Source organism: Scardinius erythrophthalmus (assembly GCF_964197995.2).
Source record: "Scardinius erythrophthalmus genome assembly, chromosome: 18".
Taxonomy (NCBI): Eukaryota; Metazoa; Chordata; class Actinopteri; order Cypriniformes; family Leuciscidae; genus Scardinius; species Scardinius erythrophthalmus.
The window spans coordinates 32,686,999-32,708,045 of record NC_138238.1 but is presented as its reverse complement, the minus strand read 5'-3'; the positions used below and the strand labels follow the sequence as shown (position 1 = coordinate 32,708,045).

At 37.3% G+C, this 21,047-nt stretch overlaps 1 protein-coding gene across 1 annotated transcript in view; it reads left to right on the top strand.

Annotated features, from left to right (window-relative positions):
- Window positions 1-21,047, top strand: part of arid5b (AT-rich interaction domain 5B) — a 120,948-nt gene that overhangs the window by 87,460 nt on the left and 12,441 nt on the right. Inside the window, exons 7-8 of the mRNA XM_081393213.1 lie at window positions 2,787-2,839; window positions 4,468-4,565. Of these exons, the coding sequence (XP_081249339.1) occupies window positions 2,787-2,839; window positions 4,468-4,565 (151 nt within the window). The remainder of the gene's footprint in view (window positions 1-2,786; window positions 2,840-4,467; window positions 4,566-21,047) is intronic.

Here is a 21,047-nt window from a genome sequence, read left to right as displayed (position 1 = left end):
CCTTGACTTTCAACACTGTTGTCAGTCAAAAACATTACATTTCCGCATAGAAATATGCCACATCCAGCCTGAATCTCGAAGTATTCATGACTACGCATATCACTAAATAATATCGCTGTTCAAAAACCTAGTCAGCTGCCTAAAACACACAATTATCCTGACTTCTAAAATAGGCAATCCCAGAATGCATTGTGCATTCAATGAAAAATAACAAAAAGAAAATTTAAGGTAGCAGATAGAGTCAAGAGAAATCTCACTTGGTATCATAGTAGCTCAGGATGATGCATGATGTATTGTATATTATCTCTGCTGGAGTGTTGCATCATTAGCTTAGCGACATGCTAACACCAATCTCCATTGGAATAAACTTCAAGCGCTATTTGTGGGGTTTCATTTCAATTATCTTGGTTATTACGTCTTATTACGTAATGGAATAAATCTGTTGACTGACTGAAAGCCTATTATTTGAGTTTTATATAGAAGGATCATTTGCTGTTATCCATGATCAAATAGGGACATATTTGACCTACGTCAAGATGCACACATGAGTGTAGGAGTCTCTGCGTGAGCCGGAGAGCAGAAGAGACGTACTCTGCCATGTTCTTACTCACACTACAGATGCTCGTCATTAGGCTATAAACCTTTTTTTACCCTCATATATTGTGACACATACTTTTTGTGGAGGGTGATTCATACTGTTCTATGAAAGCAGTGAATCAGGCATCGGTTTTCTGTCTTAAAAGTGTTTGAGACAAATTAAACATTCTATCTGACAAATAATGTGTTGAAGCGTTAATAAAGAGCTTTGTGTCATCTCAAGCTGAATTAAATGAATGGTTCACCCCAAAAACTTCTCTTATTCTTCTGTTAAATCTGTCATTAATAAACACTGATCAACGCACAATCGCACATACACAGAGTACATGAAATATAAAAACAAATTAATTGGTTTTCGCACATCAAGCAAGCACTTTTAAGCTTCTGCATACCATATTTGATGTGTTCTATGTATGTGTTGATCAATGCTTATAAATGAATAATAGCCTAAATTGTCCAAAGAGACACAATCTCTTTATAAGACTTTAAACTGCTTGATCCATATGCAGTTATCTCTTTATGAAATTTTTAATGTGTGCAAGTTCTTGATGTACTGAAGTCTCTCAGGTTTCATAAAAAATACCTTCATTTATGTTTCAAAGATGAACGAACATCTTTTGGTTTGGAATGAGGATGAGTAAATGATGACAGAATTTCCATTTTTTGAAAATGAGCTAACCCTTTAATACATTTTACATTTGGGAGATAGTTATGCCTTCAGAAAGGAAACAAGAGTTGATTTTAACAGGGTTGACAGCTCTACAGAATAAAAACTATGGTAACAGGGTTACTGTTTACTGTGCAAAATCTAAACGTACTGTATATAGAGGGACATAACAAAGACAAAAATCGCATAAAGAAAGGAAATACCAGTGGTAAGAAAACCTAAAGTGGTTTTTAGATACTAATATTTGGAATTTAGAGGTATAAACGATGCAAAGTTGTCCCTTTAAGGGGAACTGCCCCAGTGACAAGCTCTTTTTTTGCAAAAAAAAAAATCCCCAGCAGAATTTGTACTTTTGCTGATGTATCAAAGTGCCAGAGAGCAGCTCTCGGCTGTAAGTTTAATGTCATTCAGCTGACTTAAAAACAACTCGCCCCGTAGCACGACAGTCCATCAGAAGTAACTATTGAGAGGAGGCAAAAATCAATATGGCCTGATATGAGGACAGAAAAACACCGCTCTCACTCTGACGAATGCCGTGGCTTTGTGTTCGCGGCGATTGAATCTTGATTGATTAGTCCGCCAGCAGCAAAGTCTCTCATTAATTTCTGCTGTGCCTTATTCATAAATGTGGCACAGCTCTGCTTCATTAAACTGACACAAATTTATTTCGTTTTCATTCTCGCTCACTCTCCCCTGCTTAGCATTAGCATTCATGTGACGAAAATTAAATGACAGGGAATGGATTGTCGACAAGCGTTTCAAGTTATTTATTTGATGTTCGATTGATTTGAAGAGGGTGTAAAAATTCAGAATGGAATGCTAGCGTACTTTATACTGCACAGTATACACTATATATGCAGTCTACTATTATTTAAAAGTAGGCATTATTGTATACTACATAACATTTTTATATGTACTATATAGCAAATCATTGCAAAATATAAACGTTATTGCCCAGCTCTAATCTGCTAAATGAGACTATATAAGGCATGAAGATATTAAGATATTACAAACATTAACATCAGGATTTTCTGTAAAGCTGCTTTGAAACTGTGTATTGTGAAAAGCGTTATATAAATAAAATTGACTTGACTTGAACTGCCTATTATGCAGGAATGTTACACAGACGCCACATGACCTCATTATTTTTGCCTGTGAGTGGCATCCAATTATCATCTACAAAATGAAACAATATTTTGCCCTTTTTAATTTAATTTAGTGTAAAATTTTGGACTGTCTGACCAAATAATGAGTCAAATGGGATGTACAATTACTTCCAGTCCAACGACCACACTGGAAATGCATTGTGGGATACATCAGTGCTGAATACTGTACATTTTTGCATGTAGTAGAACATCCGTGTGTTCCGTGTATGGGGAAATTCTCATACCATGCGCACTGTACACTGCTGATGCCATACTAAGAATAGTATAGTAGTATGTTATTCCGAATACGGCCTATACGAACATTTCCTTCTGCTCTCCTGTGGAACTAATCGTCATCCTTGTTATCCTTCTTACAGTAAACCTTTGGACTATGTTTCAAGCGGCTCAGAAACTGGGAGGATACGAGGTGGTGAGTGTTTACACAATTTGTTTGAAATCCAGTGCCTTTGGCAGCACGCTTTTTCCTTTGGCTCTGAAAGATTCCTAAAAAAAAAAAAAAAACGAGTTTAGTTTTTTTCCAGCCTGCCATGTAATGTGTGTTTACTAAACTCTGGCCTGGATGCGGAACTCTCTCACATCCAAATTTGGCCAGAGCGCTCGCAGTTGTTATAAAATCTACAAGTGGAAAACACGTGTAACCCTTTTGCGGTGGAGGAAATTGGTTGGGGCCTGTTCACTACCCATGTTGAGGCTCTTAAGGGACCATTATTGTGCAACAAGCGAACTGCACAATAAAGGGAATTCGCTTGGCAGCTTATCTGACATCTGCTCTGCTAAAATATGGTGAAAACATTAAAGTCCCTTCTTTGTGACCAGCTATTCAATATTTTTTAGCAGCTCTGTACTCATTCATCAACTCTGAAGTTATTTAGATTAAAAGCAAACAGGAAGTCACTCCTCGCTCCTTTGCTCTTTTTATCCGATGTATTGATACGGCTTCCCGTTTTTTTGTTTTTAAGCGAACCGTCATTTTTTTTGTCCTTTGGCTGCCTGGATTCTCTTTGCCACAGAATGCTTGGCTTTAAATGCAACTGACATGTGTAATAAAAATCATTGTGCAGGAGGAGTCATGATGTCATTGGAAACATTTATTTTGCACAAAAAGATCTTCTCCTGGGGTTGAACTGTACTTTTATACAGTTTTAATACCGCAACTGTACTCCAGACCTAAAACCTGCCTCGTACACAACGGCGATGTGAAAACAAACAGCAGTCAAGGGCTATTATGACGGAGGGAGTTTAGAGAAGGCAGCAGAGGCCATAGGGGCGATTCTGTTCTCATGCTGTCAAAACTGCAAGCGCTTCATTAAACGCCTTAGGAGACAGCAGATGCCCTACTCAGCGAGTCAAGTTACCGAAGGAAAGTACAGCTCACGGTCAACGATATTTTAATTGAAGTGTTTCTGCAATCGAATGGATTGTAGTGATTAGGTCTCCGTGGACATTGGGTCACACTGTATTCTGGAACACTCTGAGAATATTGTTCTTATTTGTGTTGTAACTAGTCTGTGGTGAATATATTGGCCCGGGCGACTAAATCACACATGCATTAATTCCCCAGCACTTGATGCATGTGGTTTTCCACGGAATGCATTTTATTGAGAGAGTCAGCCATTAGCTGAGGGAAACGGCCATTAAAAATCTTTTAACCCTCGTACACTGAATGCACTAAAGGTCTCTCATGAATATTAATCGCTGTGTATGTGAATTATGTTAATCTGGTGCGCGTTTTCTTTTTTTCTCTTTAGTTAAGAGTACGCATACATCAATTTCATTTCAAAAACTCAATATCTAATGACCTTGCATGGGACATCATGCGCTCAGTGTCATTTATTATATAAAGCTTACGGGATCTGTTTAATATGCATCAAGTGGCCTTCTTATTTTCATCACTCAACAAGAAAGAAAGCCCAGAATACATGTTGAATGCATGAATAGTGGAATGCTAATGTCCGTGTTTATTTCATTTCTGTTCCATGTACATCCATTACATGAACGTCTTTGTCTCTCATAATGGACTCCCCCTTCCCATTGCAGATCACAGCGCGACGCCAGTGGAAAAATGTATATGATGAACTGGGCGGCAACCCGGGGAGCACTAGCGCCGCCACGTGCACACGAAGACACTACGAGAGGTATGTCCGATTTTTGGGCGGAATATGCGGAATTTGGTGGAATTAATTTAAATGTGGTAATATGTGTTAAACAATGCTGAGAGTATTACAGTTCTATTGGTAGCTGAAAGAATGATTAGACAAAACAATAAAATTAGGGAGGAAAGGAGGCATGTGTGGCAATTCTGCAATCTGCTGACTTTTCTGTGAAATTCTGTGTGGGTCTGCTCTTTCTTTAGTATGCTTATGCATGATAGGATATGCCCATTAAAAAACATGCACTGACACTGTTGATTTTATTATTTACACCCCATATTATTAGCAGCCCTGCATGAAAGCTGTGCCTGCAGAATTAGCTCAGCAGATTTGGAACACCCAAATTATCATTTTTTATGAGATTAATCACTTTGTCCTACTTAACTTTTTTTAAAATCTCTGGTTCCCTTGACTTAAGGATCCAGAACAATGAGACAGTGAGTAACAAATGATTCGTTTAAGGCATTGATTTGGTACAATATATTACCACAAATCCAGCATAATATAATTACCCTGCAGTATATCACACCAAACTGATGAAGTACTGAAATAATTTTTTTAAAGAAACACTGAAACCGAAATTAAAGTTTTGGCTGAAAGTTTTAGTTGTATGTATATAAACATTTAAATTGCATATATGAAAAGTAACAAAGCTTATTGCTATTATTGGATGGTAGGCGGCTCTGCGTGCTACAAATAATGTTCAGTATTTTGAAAACAGCATAGACTCTCGGTTCATCAAAATGAGGACTGATTAAAAACAAGAAATCAGCCTAGCCCTATGGTGACATGTTTTTCTGTTGTAGTTTAACTACGCTGTGTGCACTAAACAGAGACTGACACGATCAAAATGCGCCTTCGGAGAAGTTCTAATTAAACATCACAAATTTTACACAATAAATCATTTTAACACTGTCCAACAGCGACACTCGCATGTAAAGTTACAACGGGAGTCTACGTCTCTCTTGCCTCCCCTGAGCCCATTGACTTTTAACAGACACGTGCACTGGGTTTGATGGGGAGTAATTAAGAATGAATGGGGGAAAGTCACATGAGAGGAGGCAATGCCTCCGTCGTGCTATGATTGGAAATGATCGTTTATGATTGGAAATGATTGGTTCGTGCAATAAATATCTCCTCTTGTTTTCGTGGCATTCGCGAATTGGTCTGAATGAAGAAAATTATGGTGTTAATGGGAAGACTAATTAAAAAGTAAATAACTCACCCACTTAGATATCACTGCTTTGTGTCACATCAGAATCAAACTTGAAATGGCCTGAAAACATGATGACTGTAGGGTTTTTTTAGTGAGCATTCAGCTTGGGGAAATTAAAGGTACATCTTCGTGTCTCTGAACAGTGTTTATATAATAACATATATGAAATATATTGTTTAAATTGTTACTGTCTTTAGTTATTATTTTGGATGTTATGTTAAATGTTAAAATGCATAAAAACACTAACTTGAGATTTATTCTTGGTAATAATTACATAGTGTAAATATACAAAATATAATTGTATGTGGTCTCTCTTTTTTATATGTTTATTTAATCAGGAAAGTGAAAATTTTATATAAATCTTTGCCTCCATTTTAAAACATCACTGCACTCCTATATATATATATATATATATACTTTCTATATACAATGAAATTAGTGATTATTACCATAAATAAATAAAATTAAACCGATAAAAAATTACTCGTATGGTGATATAAGACACTGGTCATGCTTGTGTTTGTGAACTACTGTTTGAAATGCTGCATGTAGGGCAGGTTTGGCATGGGTTTGTGCTTATTCTTAAAGGTTCGGAGGCAGGAGGAGACACTGTTATTGTATTTGCTCTGAAAGCTATCCAGTTTGACCTTTAAGGTCTGTGTGACATGTCTCTTTCTTCCGTCTGGCTCATCGAGGGCTTGAGTGGGGCCCGGGCAGGTGGAGTTGGCAGGGATTGTGTTCCTGGCAGCGTTCAACCTTCAAACTTAGTGCTGAGTCAATAGCCACCAATAATGTATCTGTTCAGTGAATAATAGGCTGCCAAAATTCGATGTTATAACCTTGATCAAACAGTCATGGATGTGCTGATGTGTCTGCTTGTGCAGCTGCTACCAAGAGTAATTAATTGAATTAATTTGCCCTGCAAATGAAGCCATTCTGTACGTGGTTTGCGAGTGAAAGGCCGTTCAAGCCGCAGTGACGCACGGCATTATCTGCGGCCGCTTCACCGGCTCGTCTTCGGTTTTGGGACGAGCTACCTATTGTTCGGCTACAAGCTCTGCTCATTGGAGCCCAGCTCAAGTGGCTTTTCATGGGAGTCCTTATGCAGGGCCGATGCCAAGTGCAGCCCTGCCACAGATGGGAATAAAGATGTCAGAGATTCATTTGTTTTTTTTTTATTATGAGTGACCTCACTCCTGCAAAACAAGCCGAACATACCTTGATCTTGTGTGTGTGTGTGTGTGTGTGTGTGTGTGTGTGTGTGTGTGTGTGTGTGTGTGTGTGTGTGTGTGTGTGTGTGTGTGTGTGTGCGTGTGTGTGTGTGTGTGTCTTTCTTTTCCTCCCTCCCTACTCAGGGTAAAAGATAAGTTCTTAAAAGATTTCTGTTAAGCACTTCCCCACCCTTTGAAGGGCAGCCGACTGAACTGACTTTGTGTGGAATTACTCATCTTAGAAAGAAGGCACTCTAAAGAAAGCTTGCAAAGTCATGAATGAGGCATGAAGATGGATTTCGATCATGTGGTGCATGGCTGTAACTCAAATGAAAATCAATATTTAAAGGAATAGCTCACCCAAAAATCATGTCATTCCAAGCCTATATGACTTTTTTTCTTTCGATGGTACACAGGAGGAGAAATGTTGAAGAATGTACTGGCTTTTCCATGTAATGAAAGCGAATGGAAACGAGATGTTATGCTCCAGAAATAGTGGTAGTGGTAATGATAGTTACTGTATTATCTGATTAGCTTTTGGCTACTATGTTTGTTGTGGGGGAAGAGAATCAAATGTAGATTACAAATTAGGTCATAAAATATGACATCAACAACCTTGAGAGAGACTGCAGCATTCCACCCCCCCTCCCCTCTGCCTTTTAATTATATAGGTCAGTGGCACTGATCAATCTGGCCCATGCTTATTTATTTAATCCTCCTCTTCCCAGAGAGAGAGAGATCTTTGTTCCAAAAATGCTCTGCTTATGAATGCCTCTGCAGATAACAGCATTCCATAAACCTTGTCATGCAACTTTAGTCCCTCTATCGCTGAGGTTCATTTTGTTGCCGTGTGAATTTCTACTGTCCCTTTTTTTAAAAAGCTCTACAGATATTTCTCGATGCACTCGGCTCTGCAGAACTAACCAATTCAGGATTCATGCAGATTTGCATAATGTTTGAAAAATATTTGCAGTACCATGTACAAATACTATCTACCAATATGAAAAACGACTGATAGGTGCATTCATTGCCTCAATGGAATGCTAACCTGCTAGTTACTGAATAGCTTTCAGGAAATGCTGTATACTGCATACAATGTGAATACATTATGCAACAAAGAATGTTTGGTAACACTTTACAATAAGATACTTTAGTTAACTACCTTAGTTAACATGAACTACGGATGACCAATACTTGTTCAGCATTTATTAATGGTAGTTAATATTAATTTCAACATTTACTAATACATTATTAAAATCAAATGTTGTAACATTAGTTAATGCACTGTGAACAAACAATGAACAGCTGTATTTTTATTAACTAACATTAACAAAGATGAATAAATTCTGTAACAAATGTTTTGCTCATTGTTAGCTCATGTTAGTAAATACATTAACTAATGTATAATGAACCTTATTGTAAAGTTTTAAACAGCATATCATGTTGCATATATTTAACATAACGAATGTCATCTAATGGTTATATTGGAAATAAAATGGTTTTATTATTATAATGGAAATTCAATTTTGTGTAACATTTGTTACATTTTACAGCATTGCAAATTTGGTCAAATTCCATGCATAGAGAAATTGTGCAAATTTTTGTAATCTCCATATGGTATCTGTAAGTATCTGTATGTTAGTATGCTATTCCAAACATAGCCATTGCATTGTGGGATTTATAGTACAATGCAAGAACCTCGCAGTTCTTGATTATTGATTTCTGTATCCCCCCTAGAATTAATGTTTGCTCTAAATTCAACCAAGTCACGCTTCACAGACCTCATCCTTGAACCTCTACCCAGTATGACAGATTTTAATGCAAGCCCTTTAAGTGAAGTTTAATGATCTGGCTTTGAAAGAAGGCTTTTTCCCAGGGAGTATTGCATCAGCTGTTTTTGTCCCCTGAGAGATCGGCGCTTCATTTGAGACTGCAGCTGTAGTAAACAATAGCAGTATGCATTTATTATCCCTCAAATCATTAGCAAATGCACTGCATTATCCAGCAATATCTCTGCTACGAGTTCTCTTGAATGTCAGACGATAACGATTTGGGTTCTTAGAAATGCCAATCATTGATCCACATCTATTTATGATTAGCCGTTTATCTGTATTTACACCATTTGCCCGTATTTACCAAGTGGAAAGGAGTGTTGGTGTGACATTGTGGTTGTGAAAGCTGACAAAACCTAATTAAATCCCTGATTGATCTAATTAGTTTATCATCGCAATTTGCATGTCGATTTACAGGCTCATTTGCCCTGCTAAGATTCCATCGTGTTCTTTCTTTAACAAGACATGTGACAGTTTCAACCAGCACCAGTCTGTTGTCAGCAAAAATGTTTCTTAATGAAGATAATACTCTTAGGTACTTTATTTCAAAAATTGCATTTTAAAATATTATTCGATGATTCGATACAGGAGGGCTGTCTGACTGGCTAACTTTTATAGTACATAATAATGTGGCTGTGATTCAACATGGCTGTCTTGGCAAGGTATATTATACACTATAAAAAGTGATCAGTTGACTTAACTTAAAAAAAGTGAGGAAAACCATTTCCTTTACATTATTAAGTAAATAAGCTTCATGCGTAATGGAGTTCACATAACTTAATTTTTTCAATTACGCATGAAGTTTATTACTTAATATTTTTAAGGCAACTGGTTTCCTCACTTTTTTAAGTTAAGTCAACTTAAAAAATACTCATTACAACAATAAGGCAATAATAATGGTTCAAATAAAGTTTCAAGTAATCATTTGGTTTTATTAAGAAACACTGTTAAAACACATAATATAAACAATCAGTTTAAGTCAGGGTACCCCCAGGATCCTCCAACTTAAATTCAAGGCTTTTTAAGACCTTTTTAATACCATTTAAAATGAAATTCAATGCCAACTTCGTACCAATTCCAACAGAAGTATGAGGGGAAAATGTCAAATCTGTATACATTTTAAGCCCTAAAAAATTATTATGTACAAGTAGATTACTTGAATTAAATAAAACATTTTATTTAAATTATCAGTCATATTTAATACATACGCAGCAGCGTTGTAGCGCGCACGTGTGTAGGCCAATGTTAATTTTGGCAGCCATTTTTGATTTAGTCTTACTCTTCATCTTCAGACGAAAATGGTTATTGGTCTTAGTCACATTTGAGTCATTCTGCCTTTCATAGTTTTAGTTGACGAAATGTGTTTGCATTTTTTGTCAACTTTTAGTCTTTACTTTTAGTCAAACTGCAGTTACTTTAATTTTGGTAGCTATTTTATATGTAGTCTTTAGACAGAAAATGTCATAATTATTCTCTCTAGGCCAATTCGATTAAGCTTATGAGAAATTAAAATTAAGCTAACAGGCTGTATTGACATTGCACTCTTTAGCCGTAGCACTTGTGCAATTCTACATATCCCTTTTCCTTAGTTCTCCAATTTTTTAGAGTGCCGTACCCCCTCTCTTCCACGACTGCAGTCACATCTTTCCATTAAGGGACAATATTTGCCCCATTTAATCGATTTTTTCCATTTCATTTTTCACCTTTATAATACCTTTAAAATATAAATAATGCTTTAAATAAAACAACGTTCAATAAATATTCAATGTTAAAACACGTTTAATATTAATAAAAATATGATATTAAAATCGCCAGTAGGTGGCGGTAACTCATTGTCTTTGTCAAAGCCACAGATTTTGTTGCAAAATAGAGCAATAAGCCTGACAATACTGTTTAAAATGTAGTACATCACTTAATGTTACTTTTTTTTTTATTTTTTTTATGTTTATTGCATAAAATCAATGTCACATTTGAAATCGTGTGGATAGTCGGGAAACATTGCATTCTTGCTCGCATAATGATTAACATTAAAAACACTGCTGTATATCAGCCTGCATTTTGATCGCAGATTTAGTCGCACAAACAGCGCAAGCGGCTCATGACAGATCTTCTCAAACGAAGATCGCTGAACTCCAGCTTGTCTGTGTTTTCAGATCATCCGCGCTTCTTCAACAATGTAGAGAGAGCGCGCGTGGATGGCTGTGGCCAGATACTACTGAAAAGACCGGGTAGAAAACATGTTCTTTTAACAGAAAAGCTCTGATTAGTAACCATCGTAACGGGTGCGCACGCTTTTGCGCGTTCTTTAATGACATGGAGCGTGAGGTGCACTCAACGTTAAGCGACTGATTTTTAATTAGTTTTCATTAGTAACAGTTACTTTTGTTACGGTATGAACTTAATCATAGAAAAGGCAAAACAAAATTTAAGACCTTTGTAATAAAATCCAAGACTTTGTATACCAAATTCAAGGCTTTTAAGGCCTTAATTTGAGATGATCAAATTTAAGACTTTTTCAATGCTTTTAAGACCCCGCGGGTACCCTGTAAGTACAAATGTCTGCAGAGGACGCCAATGGCCTTGTGATTGTTGTTGTTACATTTTACAGCAGATCAAAATATTGGCCAAACAGCATATAATTCAAATGTCCACTTAATCTTTAATATTTGGCCACATCTTTACAATAGAAATGTTACAGCCACTATTCGTAAGGAGTAGCATTTACTGTGAATGGAGCCGCTGGAAGAAACGTGTAAACGGCCGCGCTTCACTCTGAAACCTGCAGCGCATATATTCATTTTACTGAATCTCAGCATATGCTATATTATGGTTTTAATATATCGAGCAGCTTCAGAAAACAGACTAATAATGCGGTTCATAGATTCTCGTCCGTGGTATTTTGCCGGTTAATCAACACGGGTACATTGCAATCGTTAAATATTCATATAAGTTAAGTTATTAATATGAATATCAATACATTTTAATCTAACATTTTAAATGAAGTGTGTTTGATAGCTTATCGGTTTTGCTGTTGTATTAGAATTGGTAAAATTTCTATAAAGAAAAAATGAAAAGTTGCTTCCCAGTACAACGCAGCAGAAATAGAAACCATACTGTTATCAAACTTGGTGCTTGTCGTGGTCGTGGCTGGCTAGGACACACAAAAAAAGATGTCTTTTATTGCTTGCCACTTTATTGTCAGCTGAAATTTCTCTTAAAGGGGGGGGTGAAATGCTATTTCATGCATACTGAGTTTTTTACACTGTTAAAGAGTTGGATTCCCATGCTAAACCTTGACAAAGTTTCAAAAATTAAATTGTACGTTTGAAGGAGTATTTCTGTTCCAAAAATGCTCCTTCCGGTTTGTCACAAGTTTCGGAAAGTTTTTTTCGAGTATGGGCATGTGTGACGTCAGATGTAGCGGAATTTCCTTATACGGGTCCTAAGGGCACTTCTCCGAAAGGACGCGGGCGCACGTGCAACCGTAGACCAGAGCGAGAGAGCGAAAGCAGTACGCCCATCAAATCGCTATGCTCGGCTTTAGGGAAGTCAGTGTCACTAAAGAAGTGGGTTTTTGGTTGCCAGGGCAAGACAACCCTGCACAGATTCCCAAAGAACCCAGCGTTAAGGGAACAGTGGATGGAGTTTGTTTTTCCAGAGCATCAACGGAGGTTGTGCAAGACTGTTTGTTCCCTGAATTTCGACGATGCTTGTTTTATAAACAAAGCCCAGATCGACGGATTTGCAGATCGTCTAATGCTTAAGGATCGAGCAGTCACAATGATAGAGGTTTGCGGTCGTGCGTTGGAACTGGGCGGTGCGTAAAACTGCTTCAAATGTCTCTGTGTGTTGTTGTTAGCTCGGCGCGTTAGCACAGCTTTAGCACCACCCACACGGCCCGCCTTCAGCCGCTCGGTTTTTTCCTGAAAGACTCGGTACAGCCTACCTTTCTTTTATAAATATAATAAAACTAAAGACTTTTTGGAGATATGAAGGATGCAATACTACTCTATAGGTACTCAAGATTAACAGGAGATTGAGTGAAAATGAGCATTTCACCCCCCCTTTAAAAGACATTGACAACAAAGTGTTTACAAAGTTTGGAAAGTCTGCACTGTGTCACTGACCCATATCAGACACGTCTTAAGGTTTGTCCTGTAGTGCCGCACGCTCCGTTTCCCAGAGTATTTATAATGTGGAGTTTAAAAGCTTTTCCTAATGCTTTGTTTTGGAACAACCACCATGTTGATGTAGTTTCTTTAGCCATGTATGGCTTATTTATGCTTTATCACTTCACATTGTACTGAGAGAATAAGTGCTGTGTTTATCTTGGGCTAAAGATTGAGCAGTGTTCAAGCTCAGGCCTCTAATTTAATGTCTTTAAATCACTACCCAGGAATGTGGCTTTCATTTCAGCCGCATCACAGAACCAATTCCAACAATCAAATGTTTTGCAGGGAGGATGTCTCTGTACAAACCACATACACTACAAAAACACGGGCTCTCATTGCGCATTATTTAGAACGTTTAATAATTAAAGCTGGCTTTTGAAAGTTAATGGGTTTTAGCCTGAAGGGAGTGAGTGAGGTAATTTAAGGTCTAAAGGCCAGGAATGACAAAAGCCCTGCTTTGGCTTTCCTTCTCGCTGTTTAACTGTGTGAATCTGGATTAGTTCAAGGGTCGACTTCTCAACAAAACCTTTCAGGCATCCTGCGTAGCTTGGGGAACAATGTCTTTTTCTCACACACACAGCTTGCATTCTCTCTCCCAGTCTGCCTCTATGATTAATTCACAGTTTTACCCTCTGGAGAGAAGCGGAAAAAGTTCATATTATTCCCCCTTCAATCCCAGCTCGTACAGATGTGATTATGAACGTGCTGGTTTTAGGTTGGTTTTCTCGGGCCGTAACCTCTATTATGTCCAATAACAGGCCTCCGGTTGTTTGTTTAACGTCCGTTCGTCATTGGAAACCTGCTGAACTGCCATCTAGCTGTGTGTGTCGTCTACTGCGGCTGTGGTCAGAATTTACGGTTGGTGGCATTTCGACAAGCACTCATTAGGGCCACTTTTGTGGAGGTAAACTTAAGGCTCCATCAGACGGCTTGTTTAATAAGCAGTAATGTCGGATCCTGGGCACGTCTCCCCAACACCAAAGCGGTGGAATGAGATGAATGAGAAAATGAAATTGTTGATGTCAACAACCATTTGTCTTAGTTATTTCGGTATGTGGCCTGAAGGGTGCCGAGCGAGATGTGAGCGAGAGCACTCAAAGACAAACGGGCTAAAAATAGACTTGAAACATTTGAGGTTGTGATTCTTTGTAATGTTTTACTTCCTGTTTTGTGGGCCTGTCACAGCTGGGTATTACGCCATCTTGTGACCAAGAAGGGGAAGTGCATCATGAACAGTGCTGAGCCTGTAGAAAAATTGATCTGAAGAAAATAATGCCACCACAATGGAGGGGGAAAAAAATCAGTCAAGGTCACATTTTGTCCCAAAATCTAAAAGAAACATAAAGATATTTCGCAGTTTGCACAAATTGATCATTTGACATTTTTACTTCTTTGCTTTAATCACCATTATTCTATTTTGATGATTTTTTTTCATTGCATGTTAACAGGTAATATTTTAATTTAAAATAAAGTAAATATATTTATTAGCATTTTTAATCTGTATAAATGAAAGGCAGTACAACAAATGCTACTATGACAAATAATACGTAATAAAAAAAAAATGAATCAATCAAATAATTAATGCTCAATAAATAAAATCTCTTTTTCCATTACTAATAATGAAAATTGTGGGGAGAAATGTGCTGAAACTGTAATGAAAATGTCACAAAATAGGTTTTCTTTATCTTTGTGCACGGAATGGGACAATAAAAATATGACATTCTGAACATTCTTGACATGTTTCATGAGATTCCCCCAAATACTGCCGTTGTCATATTTATTTTTGTGCTGAGAGACTTTATGCACTGAAATTTACTGGAATCAAATCACATTAATAATGATTTCATACTTGTTTAAAACTTGAAGCCACCCACGTCCATCAAGCGTCAGTTTACATAATATGATACAATGGTATATTTGTACTCGCACTGTATTTCTGATGCATTGGTACTTGTATATTTTTCCATTGCTATGGCAACACTGAATGTCCAAATGTTATTCTTCAAATGCAGTTCTATTGGATTATGTAATGCTTATGTAAATCAACAGATCTATTTGTGCATGAGCTCTTTCAGTGGGCAGAGGAAACCGGAGTATTGATTGCGGGATGTTGTTCTAATAGCGGCATCCGCGCTCACAGGAGTGCCATGTTAAATATTAGTCATCTGCTCTGTGAGTTAGAAAGAAAAGAGAAAAATATCTCCCAGCCCGAATGACTCACTCTTCACAGAACATCTTTATATATACCAGCGATAAATTTGGCAGAAATTAAATTACACTTTTGGTTCCATTATAGTAACTCAATAATAGCGCGCTTGTATCTCAAAGTCTCAAACTGTTCTTAGATTGGCCATTTTCCAAAGTCTGCTATCAAAAGTCAGAGATTTCAATATGAAAAATTAAGTTATTTGTAGAGTTCGACTGATAGTGGATTTTATCAATAGTTTTTAAAATAGATACTGAATGAAAGCAAACACAACACATTAAATTGTGCTGAATTTATTACAAAAATTTAACAACAGTACTGAACCATGAAAATACTAGTATATTAATTTTACCTTGATCATTTATGTTAGTTCATAGTGCATTAACTAATGTTAAGAGAAACAGCTTTAAAATGTAAAAAAAAGTATTAGTAAATGATGAAATTACCAATGAACAATACTTTTATTAATCTCACTTAATGTTACAAATGGACTCTTATTAAAAAGTGTTACAATTTCATATAAATTAAAACAGTCGTGCTTACAGATGGCCATCTTTAAATATCTACACAAAAGCCATAGCATTTAAATTGATACATATGTATATTTTATGTTCCTCTCACACTTTATTTGATCCTATTTTAGAACACTTGATTATCTTATCAAAAAATTAAAGTATGTATTACAGTGACGATAAAAAAGGAACCGAAATCGAATGCGTTTCTGATTTGTTTATATGTTTCTGTCGGCTGCATGACTATACAGTTTGCTTTCTCGTGTCTCTAGCTTTAAATATGCAGCTTTGCTGCATAACGAATGCATAAAAGAATGCAGAATGCATAACCAGCTGGATGTAAATGAATGCAAATAGATGGTAACAATTGTGACGTTAAACATTTCGGTTGGGCTTGCGTGTATTTTTGTCACATTGTGACTTGAGGTACTACTAATGTTAGCATTCTCTCAGCCTCGACAGCAAACATACTGCTGTTCTCCACTTATACAGCAGTGTCCCTCGCGTGTCAAAACAAACTCCACGAGGCGTCGGTGACAGTTTTTAGTTGGCCTCTAGAGGCCGCTCTCGTACTGTATAATGACAGCTCACCTTTCTCAGCCCGCTCCAGCAAAAAGACTCGACTCGGAAAAACTATCGGTATGGATTTTTGTTACAGCAATCGGTTATCTGTGCCGATTATTCAGCAAAACCGATCAATCGGTCGACCTCTAGTTATTTCAACCCAAGCTCATTGGAAAAAAATGGCTGTCGTGACATTTGTCAAATTATATTTCATTGATTCTGCTCTGAAATGCCAAGTGAGTGAGTTGCGCTAAACAGATGAACGTGAATCTGGTAATGTTTTATTGCATTGGTGGTTGTACATATCGCAGCAAATCGTAAATGAAATGTCCAATGAGTGCCGCTAAAAGGTTACTGCTCTTTCGCGAGCAAGTATACTACTTTAGAAAAGCTATTCATATGGTGCTGGTTATGTGATAATGTCAAACTTGGTTAGTTTGCAACTGCACTATGGTAAAAGTGTTTTGAGGTCATACAGTTGCATAGTATTTGTGCAAAAATACGAGCTTATTAATCAATAATCTGCCCCGTAATCATAATTAGTGTGAAAATTAATAGAAGTTGTGGGTGTTTTAAAGTCACTAGTGGTCATGGAAACTGAAAGTGAATTGAATGTATAGGTATACGTTTTTGCTAAAATATAGGTAGAGGCACCTTTTTTCCAATGAGCCTGTGTTGAGTAAAATATTGAAATAATTACATTGAAATTAAAAAAAAAAAAGAGTTTATTCTTTTCATAGCTCTATACTCTTGCTGTATGTTGACAGTTGACTCATATTTGTCTATTTTTATTTCTCCTAAGGACTTCTAGAAACTCCTTAAATGTCTCAAGAAGTTTCAATTCAATGTCTAAGTAGTTTCAGTTCACACCACAGCTACAGTCGTTATATTCAGAGCAATTCAGCTGGTTGTTGTAATGAGGTCTGTCGAACAAATTTAGAAAGGTGTCTTTTCAATACCATCCATCTGTGCAATTGCATACAGCTGCGCACAGCCTCAATACTAGTCAGTGTCTAATATTGACCAAGTTTTCTGTCCTCATCCGCAAGCCTGCAGGGTTTTCGGTTCCGCCCTGGTCATGTGGTTGCGGTTAAGGTTTCAGCAAATGAAGTTGTAAGGCTGGCAAGCGCTGGTCCTTTACGGTTCCCCTATTACATGCAGAAATGCCAGTTCTCCATGCAGGAAAGCCCCACTGACCTCAGCACAGCTTCTTCCTCCATAATCCCACCAGCCACTGCTGCTCAGGAAATTGCAAAACACAGAACTGTAGATTACCATCTTCTAATGTGTCTCCTATAGCACCCTGCTAGAAAATAACACCACTCGTCGTTTACATCAACTTCCAGTAACAGTTACGTAAGTCGGGCCTCTGTTACCACGATCACATCTGCATTTATTCTTTGCCCCACTTGATTTTTATAAGCACCACTTTCCAGTGGCCCACGTCTCTTATGTGGAACACATCCCCGGGCAAGGGTGGCAGGAAAAACAGCACCTCGGCAGAGCATAAATGCTGGTCTTTGTATAATTGTTGCGTTCTTTAAGTATGATTAATTTTAATGGTCCGGCGTTCTCTGAGTTTCTTATTATGGAAATTAGTGTTATATAAAGATGGGGGTGGGGGGGGGGTGCTGCAACACAATCATATTACCCACTCAGCAGTCTTCCCAACAGAGAGAAGTGCGTGCAGACAAAAGCGTACAGGCCTATACCGACGCAGTTTCCAGCAGGCTGCTATCTTTCTGATGATCCCCTCATCTGCCCACATTATAAAGCAAGCTTTATTCTCCTCACGATTCGTAAAGCAATTATGCATCTGAATTAATGACAGCACAGCAAAGTCACATTGTGACAGAATTTTTTGTGTGTGTTCATATTAATTGCAGCACTTTAAAGGGCTAAAAAAAAGTGTTTGTCCCTAGAAATGATGTTTTTACTGCTTTTGTGGTCTATAAGATTCTTTTAAACAGGCTCAAAGTGACACATAACCCAGGTCTAGTTTTCTAAACTAAATGATTCATTTGTTCAGGCAATTGTGCTATCTGGGGTAAGTACTTTGCTCAAGGACACAAAAGTTCACTAACAGCTCTTTTTCACCATCATGGCAGAGGATCTTTTGTTTGTTTACATGCACTTTAAAAGTTTGATTTCGGACCACTTTAGAACATACATATACTCATGGACTTTCCTTTTCATTCCTATTCTTAATTTAAGGACATACACTAGTCAAAGTGTAGCATCATTAAGATGTTTTTGAAAGAATTTTAGTCTTATGCTCACCAAGGCTTCATTTATTTGTTAAAAATACAATTAAAACAGTAATATTGTGAAATATTATTAAAATTTAATTTTAATACGTTATAAAATGTAATGTATTCCTGTGATTCTAATATGCTGATTTGGTGCTCAAGAAACAGTGCTTAATAATTAATCACTCTTAACAGTTTTTGCTGCTTAGTATTTTTGTGGCAAACATAAAATTAAGACTTTTATTCGGCGAGGATCAAAAGAGACAGTAAAGACGTGTAATGCTACAAAAGAGTTCTAAAAAACAATAATTTTGACTAGTAGTGTATTTCCAAAATAATTATATTCAACATCGTCTTGCTTATTTAACAGATAAAATGAATAGCAGTCAATGCAACACATACGATTTTTCATTAATATAATATTTTTATTTTAGCCAGATGGAGAAAATATGTAGCTGCAGTACCTTTGCAGCACATCAGCTATCATTTTCTAATATAAACCCTGTTAATATTCCATCCCTGATCTGCTTTCTCTGATTGAGCCGTAACAGGAAGCCTGAAAAGTGGCATACGTACATGTGAGTGTATGCACAACTCAATCTGCAGGTGGTGATGGGTAAATGCAGAGCCCTCATATAAATAAGCAGTATCACAGTAGCGGGCTGCTCTTAGACAGAGGCTTTGAGAACACCTGAGCCCAGCCAGAGGCTGCAAAACATGTTGATCTGGCCTAAAAATGAACCATTGCAGTCAGTGCGCTGAATAGAGGAACTAAAATAACTTCAGCAGAGCTTATGATTACAGACAGCTCTCAAAATGTAGCCTGATTCGTTTTCATGACTTTGCGGCTGCTCTAAAAGGGGATGCAAATGTTTTTGTGAGTGTTCAAATCTATCTGTTTGCTGAAAAATGTACACCTGCATTTGCAAATATGCCTGATATTAGGTTTTATTGAGGCAAAATATAATTATATAGTCAAAAAATATATATAGAAGCAAGAGAAAAGAAAAAAAGAGGAATCCCATGGTCTCAGAAGTGGTCTGTCTTCAATGAAGCTTTAGACAGTTGTAATGGACTGACAAGTGAAATCTGATGGGGAGGAAAACTCAGCATGACACTCGCACATTACTGGCGGCAGTCCTTTTCGGTTAAACTCGGGTTCACGGATGTATTCAGTCTTTGTAGAGATGTTTGGAATGGGGACAGGAAGGGGGATGAGCCTCGTTTCCAGCCACATGAGGGGAAATAGTCCTGTAAATGGATCGCTCTTGTGGCACTTCAAGTTATTCTTTGTACTCCCAGAGTGAGTACACGTTCAGACCATCAAAGAGGTTTCTTGGTTCATTTCCCAGGGAAATGTATTCCACCACACCATTTGTGACAAAATGGTGCATTTTCCTTTTTCCATTTGTTTATTTTTATTTTGAAGGCCGGCCCTGTCAGTGGTCTTGGTCTTTTCTTGCAACACCTACTTCCTGTCCTTGATGTGCTTTCTGTCTGGCAGCTTTTTAGGATTGCATGTAATACTGAATCTAATATAACTATTGTGTATAGTGTTTTCATTCACTGTCAAATGATGTTATTTTATACTTCATTGCACACAAAGTTTTAGGCAACAATGCAGAAAAAATATAAACCAACAAGCAAAAAAACAGCAATATGTTTTACATTTAACATTATTTTATGAAATAAAAATTGAAGAAAGTAAAAAATGACATTCCCTTTCGTCAAGCTTGGGATTTAAAGGTACACTTTAAACATTTAAATAACGAGTCACACCATCAACCTTACTTCCAAAACGTGTCTCTCGTCATAAATCTCGTCATATCCATAAATATTGAAAAGTTGCTGGGCTACTTTGACACGTGTATGGTGTGGGAGTGTGTGCTGGTTACTGTATGATGATTGAAATCGTAAAATGGCCTTAAACAATTACTAAATAAACTGCAAAATGTTACGTTTTCTAGTACATTTAGTACACTAGTACATCTAACAGTGGCAGCACCATCTGCGGGACACTTTTAGCATATTAGCCAGGGTTCAAAGTGCCAAATGCAAGTAAAAATTGCCGCTGAAGCTGTACTTTGTTAATTTTGACAATGCATGGTGGTGAGAATGTGAGATGGCTTAGTGCAAATCATCAAATCGCAACGGTTGTGTGTCGTAATTATATAAAAATATTGACTGACGCGCTGCATGTTTCAGAGTACTGTATCAGCACTGCGTTTTCAGTGTCAGGTTTAACAACAAAATTAAGACAACCATAAATGTGTTAGTATTGTAATTTTACTGTCAGGTAATCAGGTTTTCCTTCTTTTTTGGGGAATCACACGTTTTTTTTTTTTTTTTTAACGCAGAACAGGAGTCTGCTGGCAAAAAGAGAACGCGAAAGAGCTCGTAATAAAACAAGAATCAGCATTGGCTTTGCTTTTCGTAGATGGCGAGAGCTGAGGGATTTGAAATGTTGTTAAAATGACACAGAGATGGCGTTTTTATGACTCAAAA